Here is a 20857-nt window from a genome sequence, read left to right as displayed (position 1 = left end):
ATAACCTCTTTCGGTGTGTTTTCTGACATAAAAATGGAATATAATAAGACCTCCTTAGCCTGTCTCAGAGGGCTTCTGTGAGGACCAGATTTGATAACGAATGTAAAACCACCATGTAATTGCCAAGTAAACTCCTCTGATGGCCTTGTTCAGGGTCTCTCCTCTGTGTCCCTATGACACCTGGATTCACCTGTGTTATTAATACATCAGTTCTTACACTACAACATGCTTACAGCACGGGCTTTGGGGAGTGGTGAATATATCTAAGTTACCCTTATTCCCCTCCTCTAGCTCAGAACCTGGCAGAGATGAGGTATTCAAAATGTTTGAAAGGAATGAATCCTCAAAAATAAGTAATTTTTATTTCTACAGCTTGAATTCCACAATTCTTTCCTTCCAACCTAAGCTCAATTATTATTAACCATAAAGATTTTATGCCTTCAACTCTAATTACCTGCAGGAATCTGAGAACCGGTTTACAGGCTCAGTGAGCTAGAGATAACATTAGCGTTTATCTGATCCTTACACCATACAGATGAGCCCAGAAAACCTATACAACCAGGGAAGGCAGCACAGAACTTAGGCAGCTGGTATTTACAGAGCGTAGGCTTTGGATCCAGAGGGCAGCATGGGGTTCCTGTTCCAGCTACGTACGCCATTTACCAGTGCTAAGTGTCAGTTCCCTGATTTGTCCAAACGGGGACAGTACCGCTTGCCCCACGGGGCAAAGGGTAAAGGACGGGAAATATACAGCAAAGACCCAGCTCTGGGCATTCAAACGATAGCTGCTCTGCTGCTTATATTGTTGCCACCACCAAAGATACCCCATTGGTTGGCAACAGAACCTGGATTAGAAGCCAGGCCTCCTGCCCCAGGACGGGGCCTTTCCTATTACCTATCCTTCCTCCATCACCTGCCCACATTTCATCTCCATGCTCCATTTCTTATGAACACAGCTGGTCAAAACACAGTAGCGGGGGCTTCCCTGGTGGCGCAGTGGTTGAGAGTCCGCCTGCCGATGCAGGGGACACGGGTTCGTGCCCCGGTCCGGGAGGATCCCACATGCCGCGGAGCGGCTGGGCCCGTGAGCCATGGCCGCTGAGCCTGCGCGTCCGGAGCCTGTGCTCCGCAACGGGAGAGGCCACAACAGTGAGAGGCCCGTGTACAGCAAAAAAAAAACAAAAAAAAACACAGTAGCAAATCACCAGGGAAAGTACACCATGAATCAGTCTACATCAACAGATTGGTTACCCACATCTTATACTTCTCCATATCTACCAAAACATAGAGCAGGCACTGTGCCGAGCATATAAGAAATGCTCAATTAATAAATACATGATTAATTCATTGCCCAGACTTCAATATTTTATGGCTTTTTTCTTATAAAAAACGTGTCCTTAACAGCATTCCTTACTTTAACCAAAACTTCTATTTACTTAAAGTAAAAACTGACATACAATGAAGGGCATAAACCTTACGTGTACAGTCCAATGAGATGTGTATATACCTATGTGACCACCACACAGATCAAGACACAGAACATTCCCAGGAACCCACGAGTCTACCTCGTGCCCTCTCCCAGCCAGTACGAAACCCGCCACCACGCACCAAGAGCCACCGCTGTCCTGAGTTCTGTTACCAAAGGGTAGTTTCTCCTGTTTGGGAGCTGATATAAGCACAGTCTTTTCAGAAGTCAGAAAAGCTCTTATCAGTGTACTCACAAAAAGAGTTCCGGGAAAGCGTGCGTCCAAACAATACACTGGGAGTCTTCATTCCGGGAGGCGATATTGCCCAAGAACTGCAGACCACAGCGAAACGCTGAGGATTTATAAAGGCAAAAAAGATACGTGATTAAAAGTATGTTTCAAAACACCAAATAAATACATCTTAGTTAGAAATACTCCACATGTTATTAAACAGGAAGTTTCTGTTTGCTTCTTTTAACTATAGAAGTCTCTCACCACAGTGAAACTTTGGCTATGATGTTAATATTAAAATGCCTTACCAAAACAATGTACTCTATACAAAATTAATTAACTTCTTTAAAACATTGTAACTGTAGACACAAATATACCTGTAATCACATTAAATATCATTGGAATATGTGTTCCAGTTGAAAGACAGTTGCTCTTAGACTGGATCTTTTAAAATCTAACAAGAGACAATTTAAAAGAAGACATGTAAAATATAAGGCTATTGAAGCACTGAAAGTTAAAATGGTGAAAAGATATACGAGGCAAATACCAGCCTACAAAGGTACTCATACAACCACTTAAAATCAGACATAATAAACTTTAAGGCAAAAAGTATTATTGGAAATCTTTTTAAAAGTCATTTCAGAATTACTTAATTCCCAGAAAGGTGTAATTTTAAACTGGAATCACCTAATAACATGGTCTCAAATATATATTAAAGAAAAACTGACAAAAGTATAGAGGAAAGAGAAAAACCCAAAATTAAATTCGGGAGTAATAATATACCTTTCCAGTAAATTATAAAATAAGCAGACAAAACAATCAGCATATTTAGAAGATTTAAGTAAGACTTAATAACAACCTAGTTGACACATTTAGACTATTTCACCAAATAAAACTGCAGAATACTGGACAAAATCCAGAGTGCTGACAACAAATGCAGGCAAGGATGTAGAGCAGCAGGAACTCTCATCCATTGCAGGTGGGAACGCAGAATGGTGCAGCCACTTTGGGAGACAGTTGGGTGGTTCTTACAAAACTAAACACACTCTTAGCATACAATCAAACAATCACACTCCTTGGTATGTACCCAAAGTAACTGAAAACTTATGTCCACACAAAACCCTGCACATGAATGTTTATAGCATCTTTATTCATAACTGCCAAAACTTGGAAGCAACCAAGATGTCCTTCGTTAGGTGAATAGATAAACTGTGGTCCATCCAGACAGTGGAATATTACTCAGCACTAAAAAGAAATGAGTTATCAAGCCATGAAAAGGAACATTAAATGCATATTACCAAATGAAAAGCCAATGTGAAAAGGCTACAAAACTATATGATTCCAACTCTATGACATTCTGGAAAAGGCAAAACTATGGAGGCAGTAAAAAGATTGCTGGTTGCCAGGGGGAGGGCACAGGAGGCGGTGTGAACAGGTGGAGCACAGAGGAGTTTTAGGGCAGTGAAACTTCTCTGTATGATATTACAACAATGGATACATGTCCTTGTACATCTGTCCAAGTCGCCACAGAATATATATATATATATATATATATATATGTATTGGGTTGGCCAAAAAGTGCCTTCGGTTTTTAAGTAAAAGTAAAAGACACATTTTTCATTTTCACCAAGAATTTTATTGAACAACATATTCACCCTTTTGTTCCACTACCTTCTGCCATTTTTCAGGCAACTTCATAATTCCATCTTCCCAAAACTTTAGCTTTTTGAGCCAGGAACTGTTCCAGGTGCCTTTTACAGTCTTCCAGGGAATTGAAATTTTTTCCATTAAGAGAAGTTTGTAAAGACCTACATAAGTGGAAATCTGAAGGTGCAGTGCCTGGTGAATATGGCAGATGAATCAGAACTTCCCAGCCAAGCTGTAACAGTTTTTCCTGATCATCAATGAAACATGCGGTCTTGCATTATCCTGATGGAAGATTATGCATTTTCTGTTGACTAATTACAGATACTTTTTGCTGAGTGCTGCTTTCAGTTGGTCTAATTGGGAGCAGTACTTGTTGGAATTAAACATTTGGTTTTCCAGAAGGAGCTTATAACAGAGGACTCCCTTCCAGTGCCACCATATATACACATCACCTTCTCTGGATGAAGAGCAGCCTTTGGTGTGGTTGGTGGTGGTTCATTTCGCTTGCCCCACGAGCTCTTCCGTTCCACATTATTGTACAGTATCCACTTTTCATCGCCCGTCACAATTTGTTTTAAAAATGGAACGTTTGAACATCCCTGGTGGTCCGGCGGTTGAGACTCCACGCTTCCAATGCAGAGGGCACAGGTTCGACCTCTGGTTGGGAAAGTTCTGCATGCCACGCAATGTGGCAAAAAAACCCTGAAACGTTTCCATTACGTTTAAGTAGAGAATCGCACGAGGAAATACGGTCAAGAAGGTTTTTTCCCCCGCTTAAACTGATGTGGAACCCAAACATCAAAGCAATTACATAACCAAGCTGGTGCAACTGACTTTCAATGCGCGATTTGGATACTCCGAGTCTGTCGGCTCTCTCCCGCATGGTATGTAACTTTCACTGCTCTCGATCAATGTCTCCATCTGATCGCCATCCACTTCAACTGGTCTACCCGACCGTGGAGCATCGTCCAGTGAGAAATCTCCAGCATGAAACTTCGCAAACCACTTTTGACACATTCGATCAGTCACAGCACCTTCTCCACACACTGCGCAAAATCTTTTTTTGCGTTTCGGTTGCGTTTTTACCTTTCTTGAAATAGTAAAGCATAATATGCTAAAAATGTTGCTTTTTTTCTTCCATCTTCGATGTTAAAATGGCTACACAAAAATTCACCCATTTTGATAAGTCTTTTTTTAAATGCACGCTGATATGACAGCTGTCACCTACAATTTAACAAAATTGTTTTGAATGAAGTTAAAGACAACTGAGTGCCACTACCACCATCGTACGGAAAACACTAAACCACACACACACACACACACACACACACACACACACACACGAAAAAGCACTCAAACCCACGGGAAAACCACAAGACTGTACTACACATCCACCCCACTGGCAAAAATTAGAAAATAACAAAGTGTCTGTGAGAACGTAATGCATTAGGAACTAAAGGTTCTCTAAAGCTCTTTGCATCTGTGAACAGACGGCATTTACATTATTTTTGACTGAGCACCAGTGATCAGTCACTGCCTCTCAGCTTCGCTGCCTGCTCTGCAAACATAAAGGTGGGCCCTTTGGAGGTCTCCTTTGTCAGCTGGCACGTACGGCCTCGTGGGCAGGGGCGCTGGAGGGAGCGGAGTTTTTCTCTTCCTGGTTCTGGGTAGTCCTCTGGCCATGCTTCTCCTGTTTCCCTGGCATTCATCTCCTGCAGCTTCTCCAGTGAGGAGCTCTCGCACAGCAGGACCAACCAGCAGTGTCCAGGAGCCAGGAACTTCCTCAGGATGCTTCAAAGCCAGTTTCAAGTCATGAAAGCTCTCTGTGGACGACTCCCCCCTGCACCCCAGAGGGTGGATTTCCATCAAGTTCCACCAACACCACCCTTCGGCGACTTCACCACCACCCAGTGAGCCACAGCCGTGCCCTCTCCAAGCAGGCCTGCATCTCAGGCCTAGGGGGAGGGGCGCCTCTTCCTTGGACACTCATCTTAGCCCTGGGGGCCCTGGCTGCTCCTTATATCTGTAATTCCTGTGTTCTTTGGCATTCTCTTTACTTCTTAGTAGTCAATCCCCTGTTATTTCAAGCCTTGTTATAGTTAGTAATTCTTTATTTTAAATTTTCCCTATTCAAATTGCAGTGCGGTTTGTGTCTCCTGGTTGTACCCGAGCTGGCGGAGCAGATGGAGAGAAGGGAGGAAGGGAGGGAGGGAGGGAGGGCCCCAGGGGAAGCAAGAGAAGATGACATCAAGCACAAGCCTTAGAAAATAAGAAGAGTTCTATCAGTCGGGACCAAGTCAGACAGACAGAAACCAAACTGTTTTTTAACAAAGAAAATTTAACATATGGAATTAGTTCAACTAAAAAGGCAACACTGAGGTAACACAGAGATTAAGGCTACAGGAAACCACCACCTACCACCCTTCGAACTGGAGGCACAAGGGAAGAGCGTACGGCTGTGAGAACCCAGAAGCCTGGAGGGGCTCTGCGGAGCTGGAAGCCGGGCCTCTGTGGAAGGGGCTGACCAGGCTGCCGCTGGCACCTCTGGCGCGTGGACGAAGGGCCCAGGCCAGCTAGCAGTGGTGTCTCTAGGAAACACTAGGAGGCTTTCCGAGTGGGAAGGAAGCTGGAAAGGGAACCATCCAGGGGAAACCCGAGTAGGGGGCCAGTCACCCTTTCCCCTCCTGCCTTCTGGTCCCCACTAGATCCTTCATTGGCTGAACCTCACTGAAAGCGGAGGAGAAATGTGTTTCTGGACTCCCAGCCCCTGCACCACGAAACAGAGCACAGAGGGGTAAGCTCAAAGCCGAGTAACTACAGCCCCGTAACCAGAACAACACCCAACATTAGACAATCACTAACGCGACACGTACCGTTCCAAGTGCTTTATTTTATACAAGTTCTTATTTAATTGTCACAGGAAAGCAGATATCTTTATCGTGTCACCCAAGTCAGCAGCAGGTGAGGGCCCCAGACCCCGCACACCAAGAGAAGAGTGCGAACAGTCAGCCAGTTCTCACGGGTATGCGACGCTGGTAAGTAAATCCTGAAAATACTCGTGCACTTTGCAGTGAACAGACACTCCCGTGAATCCTTGCACGCCCACCCCTGCCCCAGCCCCCTCCTCAGGTCACACAACTAAAAGCCAGTGCCTGACAAGCCTCAGCCTCAGCCCTCCGTGCCAGGCCCCAGCTACCCCTGCCTGGCACCCATGCTGAGGGATCAGCGCCTGCACCCGACTGTTTGCTGTTTTCAAAGTGGTTCCTTTGGGGCCAGAACAGTCCATACAGACAGAGTGGCACGTGATGAGACCCTGCGTGGAGAGAGAGCGAGACGCTTCTGAGGCACTAAAGACCAGCATGAATAAAGCATCAAGAACCAAGGAATGAGGTAACAATAACAGTGATAACTAGCACATGGTGAGTGTTTACTAGGTGCCAGACACTGAGTTCTAACTGTAAGATGTCATCTCACCCCCCGCGACAACCGTATAGGCTCGGGGTTAATATTATGCCCCTCTTGCAAAGAGTAACCAAGGCTCAGAAGGTCAGGTAACTGGCCTGGGGCATGAAGCCTGCAAGTGGCAGAAGCAAGACAGGCAAAAACAAGTGGTGGCTCTTCCTCAGCAACAGGAAGCAGCTCATCAAGGAAGGAGCCACAGGAGAGTCTGAGATGGAATGAAAGATCCTGCTCTGTCAATGGAAATCCCGGCCAGGCAGCAACCAGGAAATGTTTTTAAGGGCAAGAGGACTTCCAAAGACCTTCAACCTCCTAGATCCCCGCTTTGCTAGGAGGGAGGGATGGGCCTACTGACCCAGGCCCGGAGCTTGGGTCCTCTGTCCTCAGACTTTTCCGGAACCCGGGCCTTCCCTTCAAAGCCTGTTGCTGCTGCTCCAATAGCTCAAAGGCAGAGCAGCTGTAAAGATGAAAAAGGCTGAGGCGTGTAATGTGCCTGTGCTATTCACTTATTCATAGTAACTCGACAACTGGCTGCACAAAGAAGAGTTGCGAGATTGTGGCCAAAAAGCAAAACACTGAGATAAAAAACTATGAAGACAAAATGCTGAACCAAGAACCTCAAAACTGAATTAACATTATAATCTAAAATAAAGCAGGATACAAAACTGCAAGTACACATTCATACCCATACATACAAATACTGAAGACTGACTTAAAAAAAATCAAGTGTTTGTCTAATGTAGCCAACATATACAATGATTATTTTTCTTTTCACTTTTAAAAATTACTCTATAATGAAATTATATAAAATGTTCATAATAAAAAATAATACCTTCATTTTCATCTTAAATTGTAGTGTAAAATGACATTGCTATTTCTGCTGAATATTTTAGAGTATTAACACTGAAATCCTTGTTAAGATTTAATTTAACACACAAAAAAAGCCAACAATATAAGTCAGTCTGAAAGCCAAACAACCCAACAATTCATCAGGCAACTAAAAATTGGCACTCTGAATCAGAACATAATTCTGGGAAGGAAAAGGTTTAAAGATGTCCTAGAAACAAGAAAAGAAAACTCCAGGGCTTCCCTGGTGGTGCAGTGGTTGGGAGTCCGCCTGCTGATGCAGGGGAAACGGGTTCGTGCCCTGGTCCGGGAGGATCCCACGTGCGGCAGAGCGGCTGGGCCTGTGAGCCATGGCCGCTGAGCCTGCGCGTCCGGGGCCTGTGCTCCGCAAAGGGAGAGACCACAGCGGTGAGAGGCCCGCGTAACACACACACACACACACACACACACACACACACACACACACACACACACACACAAAAAAAAAAAAAGAAAAAAAAAGAAAAGAAAACTCCAGACAAGTACAAATGACAGTTTACTTTTACCAAACAGCTTATCAAGTGATCTTTATGTAAATATTGCAAATGTTACAAAGCCCCTCAAAAAGCCCAACATTATTTTTACAGATTAGAAAAGAACAAAGGCCAAAAACAACACCAATAACTCAATTAAAATAACTCATGCTTATGTTTACATATAATTTGATGAGCATAATATATTCGTCACACCACTGCAATTATTCTCTGAAAATAATACTCTAAATATTATTTTGACAACGTAATTATAGTTCTTACCTCAAGAGCGGTAACAAAAAACTGGCACAGATACCCTGCTAAAAACCTACAAAGAGGAGTAAGGTTCTCACAGAGAAACAGTCAAAAGATAGTACAGGCACTGTATGAGGGAACAAGAACACATTTGAAAAGATCTGTATTAGGTTTGAACTAACATACTATAAAATTTGTTTAAGTTTCATTGTTGAAACAAAGTTGCACTCTTGAATTCCAAATAAAATTCAGTAATATCACTGGCTGCCTTTTCCAAGAAGGTAGTGAGAAGTATCACTTCCACTTTCCTTCTTGCCTCAGTGACGTCCTTCCAACTCTGTCAACAGACGCAAGCCATCTACTTGAAACTGATACAATTGAAAAATTAAAGAAGACCTAGATAAATGGAGAGATGTTCCCTATTCATGGACCGGAAGACTCAATATCATTAAGATGGCAATTCTCCCCAAGTGGATCTGCAGATTCAACATAATTCCTAGTATCCACAATACATAAATAACTTTTACAACTTGACAACAAAATTTAAAAGCCCAATTAAAAACTGGGCAAAGGGGACTTCCCTGGCGGTCCAGTGGTTAAGACTCCGCACTTCCAATGCAGGGGGTGCAGGTTTGATCCCTGGTCAGGGAGCTATATAAGATCCCACATGCCTCACGGCCAAGAAACCAAAACATAAAACAGAAGCAATATTGTAACAAATTCAATAAAGACTTTAAAAATGGTCCACATCAAAAAAATCTTTAAAAAAAAAAAAAAAAACTGGGCAAAGGATGTGAGTAGACATTTCCCCAAAGATTTACAAATAACCAAAAGGCACATGAGAAGATGTTCAACATCATTTGTCATTAGGGAAATGCAAATCAAAACCACAATGAGATACCACTTCACACCCACCAGGATTACTATACTCCAAAAAAAGGAAAACAAATGTCAACAAGGATGTGGAGAAACTGGAACCTTGTATACTGCTGGTGAAAATATAAAATAGTCAGCTGCTATGGAAAAGTTTGGCAGTTTCTTAAAAATTTAAATATAAAATTGACGCAGCAATTCCACTCCTAGGTATATACCCAAAAGAACTGAAAACAGGTACTCAAATAAATATATGTACACACATGTTCAGAGCTGCACTGTTCTAAATAGCCAAATAGTGGCACAGGAGCCAAATGGTGGAAACAACCCAAATGCCCATCAATGAATGAATGGATAAACAAAAAATGTATTCTATGCATAAAATGGAATATTATTCAGTCATAAAAAGAAATGAAGCACTGATACATGTACAGTGTGGATGAACCTCGACAAACATTATGTTAACTGAAAGAAGCTAGACAAAAAGGTCACAAAATTCTAGGATTCCATTTATATGAAAAATCCAGAACAGGCAAATCCATAGAGACAGAATGAAGAATGGTGGCTGCCAGAGGCTCAGGGAGCTGGGAAGTGGAAAGCAACTGCTCAATGGGTACAGGGTTTCCTTTTGGGGTGATGAGAATGTTTCCAGTTAGACAAAGGTGGTGTCTGTACAATACTGTGAATGCACTAAATGCTACTCGATTGTTCACTTTAAAGTGGTTAATTTTATGTGATGTGAATCTCATAACAATAAAAAATGTATTAACTGATATAACTGCAACTACATAAATTGTGAACAACTCTTAATATACCTAACATAAAACAGGTCTATGAAGATCTACACTCTCTGACTGGTGGATATCAATGAACAGCCAAGCCACCAACCAAACAACTGATTTATTCATCAATGACAAACCAGTTCATAAAAAGTTTCAGAAATGTGCTCCTTTGGTTTTTTTGTTAGTTCATCTATTCGCTTCAGAGAAGAGAAAATTAATCCTGAGAGGAAAGGATGAAATAATCTTTCATCGCATATTGTAAACACCAAGTAACCAATCTTCTGTAGCAGTCGCGGGATAGGGACAAGGGATAATGGACTGAGAGGGCCACAGAGTCAAGGGAAGACACTTTTAAGTGGAAAACAGGAGAGCACATTATACGCTGGAAATGACGACGGAGTAAAGAGAGGAAAGGGATGGTGCGGGAGAGAAAGGGGACACTTTCAGGGGAAGAGCTTCTGAGTGGGCGCGTGGAGGAGCGCTGGCCCTGCTCTGACAGCTGTTTACTCACAGCGTCTGTGCAGTGCTTCCTCCGGTGTCTTATTTAGGAATCCACCATTACCGGAGAGACCTACTCCTGCCCACCCTAGTTCCTCGGCTCTGTCAGTGCCACGCTACCCACCACACATCGGTGTTTTTTTCAGCAATTACAAAACATAGTACATTCTGAACTCTCTTTCTGAATTATCATACCACAGTCAGACTTCAAAAATAACTGCCTTTCCATACTAGAGAGTGAAACCTGTATTTTATTGCTGATTTTTAATCCCCCAATTTGAGCACTGAGGCTTCTGTTTTATCACAAAATGGAGCTACAAGAATACTTTTAAATATACAACATTTTAAAACACCTTACAACCTAATGCTACACCCTACCAAATTGAGAATACTCAAGAAATTATTGCTGTTCCAAAAAACTTAGAGCCAACACTTTGTGTGCCAATTCTTAGATAATTTAATTAGTTCAAAAAATAATTACAATGTCCCAGAGGAAGAATCCTAAATCAAATAGAAAGATGTAAGAATTTTAACAAATGAGTTTTAAATGAAAACACTAAGAAATCACAGAGTACAATGAGAACTAAACCAAGCTGGGTGGCACCTCTGACAGTTCAGTTAGCCTGTTTCACTGTGGGCCTCGGTCTCTATGCCTGTGAACAAAGACGATCAGCTCAAATTCTCTCTCTACCTTCTCACAGCAGCCTCCCCACTAACATTCAGTTAAGCATGCTTCACTTTATATAGTAAGCAGAGGCATTAAGAATTGTATATAAATCAACATATTTTAAATACAGCTGGAGAGCTCTCATTTGAAGTAACTATTCATTGAATTAGCACTAAAAAAAATTTTTTTAACCTCCAATCTAGTACATTTTATAAGCTGGATATTTACATTGAGATGTTCTATTAAATGACTTAGGTTTACCCACAAGTATTTCAATTCCTTGGATAAAGAGATCATCTGTTAAAATTCCATGTTTTTATTTTTAAATATAATGGTATGATAATAACCCCTGTCCAAAGGAGAAGTGTTGATGCAAGTAGTTCAAGAACCAAAAACATTCCAAAAAGTCTGGAAAAGCTTCCTGGTCTGCAAATTAAGGAGCTTGGTTTTTCTCTTAATCCCATACCAACAGCTATTAACAATCAGACCTAACTTTCCTCTGTCATGCTGTATATTTGCCTTATTTAATACAAGGCTCCCCTCACTGGAACATACACACCTGGGGACAGAGATTTTTGACTGCTTTGGTCCCTGTTCAGATCACATCCAACACCTAGAATAGGGCCTGCCACGTTGACACATATTAAAAGACACTGTATCACTTTGCTAGGGCTGCCATAACAAAGTACCACAGACTGGGTGCCGTAAACAAGAAAAATTTGTTTTCTGTTTTGGTGCTAGAAGTCTGAGGTCAAGGTGTCGGCAGGACTGGCTTCTTCTGAGGCCTCTCTCCCCTTGGTTTGCAGATGGGCATCTTCTCCCTGTGTCTTCACAGGGTCATCCCTCTGCACCTGTGTCCTCATCTCTCCTTCTTATAAGGACACCAGTGACACTCGATTAGGGCCCTACCCATATGACCTCATTTTACCTTAATTATCTCTTTAAAGGCCCTGTCTCCAAATATAATCACATTCTGAAGTACACTAGGGGTTAGGACTTCAACATATGAATTGGGGGAGGCGGGGTGGGTGGAACACACACAATTTAGCCCACAACATAGGGAGAAAATTGGAAGTCACTACAACTTTCTTCTATGATAATTCTTTAATATCACTAATGAAGTTTCTCTGTATCATGAAATACAGAACCATATGCTTTAATGAATGATGTAATACTCGGAGTACTGGTATTTAAATCCTTTTCAAAGATGTAAGCAATCCATGAATCATACTGCAAATTACCTGTCAACAGGGATTCCTGTTCCACTCGAAGTTCACGAAAAAGAAGAATCAAATCAACAGCAACACCAATTGTATCCAAGTTCCTGTATAAGGTTTTTAAAAAGGACAAAGTTAGACACATTCTTTTTCTTAAACCTGCACTTCAAATTATGATCCACAGTGAACGCGGAGACTACCAGTTAACAGTCCCTGCAGTGGGCAGAATAATGACCCTCCAAGGTATCCACATCTTAATACCCCAAACCTGTGAATACGTTACCTTACATGGCAAAGGGGACTTTTACGGTCGTGAATAAATTAAGGACCTTGAGATGAAAGGACTATCCTGGATCATTAACCAGGTGGGCCCAATGTATCACACGGGTCCTTGTAAGAGGACTACTAGAGGGTCAGGGAGTGGGGCCATGAGCCAAGGAATGCAGGCAGCCTCTACACGCTGGAAAAGGCCAGGAAATCGATTCTCCCCTAGAGTCTCCAAAAGGGGTTCAGCCATGTTGGCCCACTGTGAACTTCTGTATCTCAGAACTGTAAGATAATAAATGTGTTATTTTAAGCCACTAAGTTTTTAGTAATTTGTCAAGTAGCAACAGGAAACTAATGTGGGTAGCAGAAATAGGGTGCTGCTGTAACAAATAGATACGTGGAAGTGGCTTTGGGATCTGGCAGTGGGCAGAGGCTGGAAGAATTTTGAGAAGCGTGACAGAAAAGGCCTAGATGCCTTGAAGAGAAATGTGGACACTGAAGGCACTGCTGGTGAGATCTCAGAAGAAAATGATGAACTCGTTACTGGAAACTGGATGGAACAATCCTTTTTCTACGGTGGCAGAAGCTTAGCAAAACGATGAATTTGGAATATTTAGCTGAGCAGATTTCCAAGCAACACGCTGAAGGTGTGGCCTGGTTTCCTCTTGGTGCATATGGTAAAATGCGAGAGGGGAGAGACAGAGGAGACTAAAAGGGAACCAGGTATGATTTGGGAAATTCTCAGTCTATCCAGATTGTGAAAGACGCTAAAACTAGACCATTCACTGTGAGGAAACTGTGCTCTGGAGAGAAAGCCAAGGATGGGGCTGGACGACCTTTTGCTAATGCCTTGGAAGAACCAAAAGGTCGGTGTTCAGTTACACAGAGGGCTCTTTAAAGAGACTAGGAGTGTTACTCATTGCCCTCAGTCACCTCAGCAGGAATCAGGAATAGAGACGGGGTTATCTAAGAGAGCTCTATGGCAGACCCTAGTCTGCTTAATGGTATATAACTCCCCATGACATACATGTGAGACCCACAAGGTTTTTGAGAACGTTATAGCAGTAGAAACTCCGCCAACCTGGATGAAATGCACAGAGAAAGGATGAAATGAAAGAAGGCCGTTAAACTCCCGAAATCCTACAGGCAGGAAAGAGGCTGATAAAGTTACTCAGCTGAAAACAAGTATTACTCTTACCCTTCGAGAAAAAGGAAGGATGACTCTGAGGGTAGGACCAAGGGCAGAGCCTCAAGCCACAGAGGATCACTCCCAGGCCTCAAAACCTGAGTCTTCCCAACTGGATTTTGAAATTGCTTGGGACCAGTGACTCCTCTTTTCCCTCAATTTTCTCCTCTTTTAGAGGGTAATGTCTAAAACTGTTATCCTAGGCCTGTCCAACCATGGTATTTTGGGAGTAGACAACTTCGTGTCTAGTTTCACATGTCCAAAGATAAAAAGGAATTTTGCTTCAAGATGAATCATACCCAGAGTCTCACCCAAACGTAATTTAGATGGTAAGCTTTGGGACTTCTTAGCTAATGAGACTTAGATGAGATTTGGGGCTTGAGTTGATGCTGAATGGGTCAAGAATGTGGGGGACCTTGAGACGAGATGAATGTATTTTGGACATAGGACAGATGTGAATCTTTAGGGGCCAAAGGGTAGACTGTGCTAGGCAAAATAATAGCCCCCTAAAGATGTCCACATACTAAACTCTGGAAAGTGAATATATTACCTTACATGTCAAAGAGATGTGATATAATCAATTTATATTTGATCTTTGTCCCCAGTTCCTGGCACAGAGCACCTAAAACCCTTGGAAGTTCCTGTGTGAGAGGAAGGCCTTTTGTTATTCGTAACAAGTCCCTTTCAACCACACCTGAGTTTATGCTAAAGAGGGGACTCTTCCTGGGCCTGCAGGATGGAAGGTGGCTGCCAGAGGGACCAGCCCCAAGATCAGACAGCTGGAGCCTTCAACCCCAACCTCCTACCTCCGAGGAAGGGAAGGCAGTTCCATCACCGTGGCCGACGATTTAATCAATCACACCCATGTGATGGAACTTCCACAAGAAGTCCTAAACAATGCGTTTGGGAAGCTCCTGCACGGGCTGATGAGCGCATCACAGTGCTCCGAAGAGGGCGCGCCAGAAGAGGGCGCAGCAGCTCTGTGCCCGCTGCCCCATCCTATCTATCTCTTCCAGGTGGCTGTCCCTTTATGGTAAACTAGTAACAGAATGTAAAGTGCTACCCTGAGTTCTGTGAGTCGTTCTACTGAATTATCAAACCTGAGGGGTGTCCTGGGAACCCCTGAATTTGTAGTCAGCTGGGCAGAAATGGAGCCTGGGTAGCCCATTTGCAGCTGGCATGCAAGGTGGGGCAGTCTTGTGGGACTGAGTCATGAAGTTATGGGATCCGAAGCCACTAACTTGAGGTTGTTAGTGTCAGAATGGAACTGAATTGTTGGACTGCTGGCTGTTTTTGGAGAATGAGAACTGGTCAGAAAATACCACAAGAGACTTTCTAGGAGTGATTAAATTAATGGTTTGAGGATGGGAAGATTATCCTGAATCGCCTGGGAGGCCCTCATGTAACCATAATGGTCCTTATCAGAGGGAGGCCGTATGGTCAGAGCCGGAAAGAGACTGGAAGAGGTTACGCTGTTGCTCTGAAGTAAAGGAACGCAGGCAGCCTCAGAAAGCTACAACAGCCAAGGGAGTCAATTCTCTACTAGAGGCTCCTGAAGGAACCAGCCCTGCTGACACTAATTTTAGGTCAGGAATACTGATTTTGGACTTCTGACCTCCAGAACTGTCAGGTAATAAATTTCTGTTATTTTAAACTACTGAATTTGTAGTACTTTGTTACAGCAGCAAAGGAAACTCATACAGCTCCCTACCTTCTTCACTTCTTCTCAACATAAATCAGAATTAAGCCAAGACATTCACTGCTAAAGAAGAGGGTCAGTCTCGGTGTGCACAAGGCTAGAATCCTCTCTCCCCTCCCCAAGGCCAGGTGGGCAGACAGCCATTGCTCCTTTCTTCCCTCTTTATCTGAACACAAGACTGGTGGGAGAAGGGACTCAGGACCTGCCTCCGAAAAGAAGATGCTGTCCCACCTCTGTTCCTCCTCTTGCCTCTACACATACAAGTGGCTGCCAGGCACCTGCGGCCACTGCCTGCTTCTGTATGGCCAGATTTGGTGGGGGGAGAAAAATGTAACTTCACAACATGAAAATCCTATGAAATTTAAATTTCAATGTTCACAAATGAGGTTTTACTGGAACACAGCATGTGCATTTGTTCACGTACTACATATGGCTCCCTTCTACTACAATGGGAGAAGTGAGCCCCTCTGACAGAGATCACAAAGCCTGAACTATTTATCTGGCTCTCTGCAGTAAAAGTACAGAGACCCCAGCAATAGGGATTATATTTACATGCAGAGCTAACTGCTTTCAACAGTTTTCTTTGAGTACTTCCTGAAATTTCACATGACTCAGATTGTTTGCTTTGCTGTATTATACCCCATGTTCCATACATCCTTGGCAAAAAATAATTCCAGTCCATACAAAGTGCAATGTTCAGACAAAAGATGTAAAAAGGTCTAGGCCTTAATAGCACGCTACTTTTTAATTAACTCTTTAATAACTGAAAACATCAGAAAAATACATATTGGTTGAGATCTGAATCTTGACAGGCTCGGGAATATCAGCTTTAGTTAAGGTTGACCTCAAAGTCCCTACCAGAATCTTTGTTGTCCTTCTGACTACAAAAATGTTTTTCCGGGCTTCCCTGGTGGCGTAGTGGTTGAGAGTCCGCCTGCCGATGCAGGGGACATGGGTTCGTGCCCCAGTCCGGGAAGATCCCACGTGCCGCGGAGCAACTAAGCCCGTGAGCCATGGCCGCTGAGCCTGCGCGTCCGGAGCCTGTGCTCCGCAACGGGAGAGGCCACAACAGTGAGAAGCCCGTGTACCGCAAAAAAAAAAAAAAAAAAAAAAAGTTTTTCCCAGGAGCTGATGCCCTGAATGGTTAGAATTTCCATTCTAGGACTCTCCTTTCCGTCTCCCATCACACTAGAGGGCCTCCCTGCCTGGAAAGGGACAAAATAATCTAGCCTCTGGCCCGCTGCTTCTAGCATATAACTAGTTATACTTTTTCAATGTTAACTATTACTACCAAGACCATTACTGTGTCTATCCATTTATCTGTATATGGACACCATGTTCAATTTTGTGCTGAAGTTAAACAACTCTCTCTTTTGGTTCCCTCTCCTTTGATCTAAAAAAACCTCATTAATCATATCAAAGCCTCAGGTATAAGACCGTCTAGGCAGCACAGGGAGCCCCTCCATCGGCTTTTGGACCAGCCAGACTTCACTCATCATGGCAGTAACAGGGAGCCCGGGGGCTCTGTCTACATTCAAGTCCAGGAAATAAAAGTGAGCATGCTTTGTGGCTTCTGACTTCATCTCAAGTAAAAATTGTTAATAAAAAGTAGATTCCAGGGCTTCCCTGGTGGCGCAGTGGTTGAGAATCTGCCTGCCGATGCAGGGGACGCGAGTTCGTGCCCCGGTCCAGGAAGATCCCACATGCCGCGAATCGGCTGGGCCCATGAGCCATGGCCGCTGAGCCTGCGTGTCCGGAGCCTGCGCTCCGCAATGGGAGAGGCCACAACAGTGAGAGGCCCGCGTACCAGAAAAAAAAAAAAAAAAGTAGATTCCATAAAATCAGAGAGAAAGGGTGCTCAGTTCTGGGAGGAGAGTGTAACATGTGAAAGAACAAGAGCAGGACAGGACAATTCTCTTGCTCATCTCTGTAACTACATTTTAGTTGTATATCATAAATTAGGTGGCAGTAGCTGGCAACTTGACACAATCTTAAGGAACGCTTAAGACAAACTGTCTTAGAAATTCACATCGTGCTCCCTGTTTGAAGTAAACACAAGGGCAACTAATTAAAACACTAAAACTAATTAAAACACCTACAACTAAGAAAAGTGAAGTCGAGAACTGCAAATGCGTTTAGGAAGGCAGAATCTAGAATCAAAGGATCAAAATTAAGTTCAAATCATTGTGTTATATAAAAAACCAAATCCCTCAAAACATTATAAATACAGATGAGAAACTGAAATAACCCCTCATGTTAAACATGTTGTCCCATTATATACTCATCCAGGAGTCTCCCACAGCAAGTCCTGCAGAGCACTTGTCCCTGGAGACGTAGAGAGTCTCCTAATAAACACAGGTGACTGTGATGCCAAAACCATCTCTAACAGATAGGCCAACATGACAGAACCAGCATGCACGTACACAAAAAGATATTATCAAAGGCATATATGTAACTACAAAGAATAGTACCTGATTGAATTTTGGTTCACAGAACACTCAATACAAGCATTCCGGAGACACCGGAAGCACTCCGTTATTAACTGCAGACTGGAAGCCAGATGTTCCACTTGGGATGGGTCTCTGCAGGCCAGCTCAACGGCATGAGAAGATTTCTTTAAGATATCCAGGACTCTTTGGAAGATAGTCCTGGGTGCTGTTTCTCTGAAAAAGGATAAAATTGTTACAAACCAGAAAAAAAAGAAAAAGACATTTCCAAATGTTCTTTTCAGAACACTGCTGGTACTTAATTTTGTGGGGAGGCAAGCTAGGCCTATCTCAGTTCCAGCTCCTTAGTTTATGACACAAAAGAGCTACGTACACTGAGCACTTCGCCAAGGCACTGCTCTTATCAACCTGCCCCTGTATTATCTCATTTAATCTCTGCATTAACCTTATGAAGCCAATACTGTCCTCTCCATTTTAAAGACAAGACACCTGAGACAGAGAAGAGTCTATGTAACTTGCCCACATTTCTCAGCTAGCAACTTTTGGAGCCGCAATTCCAACTGAAACAGTCGGATTTCCACTCCCACGACAACCCGAACCCCCGTTTAAGGTGACTGTTTATGGTTATGGGTCTGCCCTTAGTCAAACCAGAATATCTGCATCTCACGTTCTAGAAAGAGAATCTAACCGTGTCCTCTGTCACCCAGTGTGTACCTGAAGTAAAGTTATGAGAAAGGATCCTCATGAAGGACCGCCTGGGGGACAGAGACACTACCCATTCTTAGACTGAGGAGCCAGAAGCAGTGCTCTGAACTTACACACTCAACCACAAAGATGGGGAGCCGGCGGAGCGGGAAGGAGGGAAGGAGACCGACAGAAGCAGAGGGAGACGGACAGAGAGACAGAGCGAGCGCGCTCCCAGGGAGTGTGCCCGGGGCGGGGGGTGAACCTGTGGCTGTTCACCCCGCCCTCCCCCAACCGGGCACCTCAGTTCCCACGGCCTCTCACAGCAGGAGCACTGCCCGCACTGGCTCTCATTCCACAGCTATGAAGAGAAGGTTTTCTGTGTGCAGCACGGCACCTAAATGCAAGCCCATTTCCTCATTCCGTGAATCCCCTAAAGAAACAAGAATCCGCTTTAATGTGAAAAGAAAAATTGCTGTTAGACAATTGAAGAGACTCTTACAGATTAGTCCTGACCATAGGAATTTTCTCCCTGTGCTTTCACTGTGGAATCCCAGCACCCTGCATTTCACCCCTGGATGAACTGAAGCCAGACCACCGGGGAGCGCGGCCACTGAAGCGCCCCAAGGGTCTGTGCTTGCTCGGGGGCCTGGGAGACGCTCCCTCCGCCAGCTTCAGGACCATAAATACTTGTACTCCAAGTGTCGCCTTTTTATCTTAAGGATAGATGATATAAATCACTTTATTTATCACGTTCTCCTGTCTTTGCCTTTAAGAAGCCTGGAGTCAAACCCACGACCCATCTTTAACACTATGCATCCCTCAGCATGACTTCTGAGTACTAACCTTATTTCTGGCTTTTCCCTCCCCTCCAATTTCCTCCCTTACCTTTATTTTATCTAACTGTATTTTTTGTTTGTTTGTTTGTTTTGTGGTACACGGGCCTCTCACTGCTGTGGCCTCTCCCGCCACGGAGCACAGGCTCCGGACGCACAGGCTCAGCAGCCACGGCTCACGGGCCCAGCCGCTCCGCAGCATGTGGGACCTTCCCAGACTGGGGCACAAACCCGCGTCCCCTGCATCGGCAGGCGGATTCTCAACCACTGCGCCACCAGGGAAGCCCTAACTGTATTTTTTAAGGCACGTCAGATTTGTTTTTGGAAAGAGGCAGAATATAAATTAATCAATTAAAAATTGGGAAATCGTGCATAAAATAATCTGCCCCACCTCCCCCCCATTGGCCCTCTCTAAATGGCGATCATGAAGCTTTGACTCAAGGTCGCAGCAATTAAGCAACCAAATAAAAAAGTGAAAGTTCAAAGGTGCAGCATTAGTCCTGCCTCAGAAACTGTATAAAACAATGGAGTGTGTTAAGCCACTTTCAGTGACAATGTTACAAAAAGAAGATTCACTAACACTCTCACGACAGCTTTAAGGAGAAGTGGATGCTGCTTGGGAGAAGGCAATTCCCACTCTACCCCTAGAGCTCTTGCCACTGGACTAATAAAAAAATTGACAGACACGCAGGACAAAATGAAATTTTAATTTGTGTTGCATGGAGGTCGGAGGTCTCATAGAAATGGGACCTAAAAAGTGGGCCACAGGGGCTTCCCTGGTGGCGCAGTGGTTGAGGGTCCGCCTGCCAATGCAGAGGACGCGGGTTCGTGCCCCGGTCCGGGAGGATCCCGCGTGCCACGGAGCGGCTGGGCCCGTGAGCCATGGCCGCTGGGCCTGCACGTCCGGGGCCTGTGCTCCGCGGTGGGAGAGGCCGCGGTGGTGGGAGGCCCGCGTACCGCAAAAAATAATAATAATAATAAAAATAGTAATAATAATTTAAAAAGTGGGCCACAGCAGGCGTCTTTTATACTTTTTAGACAAAGAAACACTAAATTTCTGAGGAATTGACAGAACAAAGAAACTTAGGCTTTGGGTGCTTAGTTAGTGAAGAATCTAAGGAGAGTCTGGACTTGGGGTAGTACGTTAAAGAGGAAACAAGGTTACTTTATATAGGCTTCTTGGCCTCAAATTCACCTCTGGGGATAAGGCTGTCCTTCTGACTCCAGATGCAGGGAGGGTACCTCTCGCACGGAGATTTACTGCCTGCTTTCAACAGAGAAGAGG

General features: G+C 43.9%; 1 protein-coding gene across 3 annotated transcripts in view; it reads right to left on the bottom strand.

Moving 5' to 3' along the window:
* ATXN10 (ataxin 10) overlaps window positions 1-20857 on the bottom strand; it is a 152783-nt gene that overhangs the window by 111874 nt on the left and 20052 nt on the right. For all 3 annotated transcript variants that reach the window (XM_059081679.2, XM_067010425.1, XM_067010424.1), the window contains exons 2-4: window positions 18077-18268; window positions 12478-12560; window positions 1722-1818 (exon numbers count right to left, since the gene is read on the bottom strand). In XM_059081679.2, coding sequence (XP_058937662.1) covers window positions 1722-1818; window positions 12478-12560; window positions 18077-18268 — 372 coding nt within the window. The remainder of the gene's footprint in view (window positions 1-1721; window positions 1819-12477; window positions 12561-18076; window positions 18269-20857) is intronic.

This window comes from Kogia breviceps, chromosome 12 (genome assembly GCF_026419965.1).
Source record: "Kogia breviceps isolate mKogBre1 chromosome 12, mKogBre1 haplotype 1, whole genome shotgun sequence".
Classification (NCBI taxonomy): Eukaryota; Metazoa; Chordata; class Mammalia; order Artiodactyla; family Physeteridae; genus Kogia; species Kogia breviceps.
This window is presented reverse-complemented; position numbering and strand designations above follow the sequence as displayed.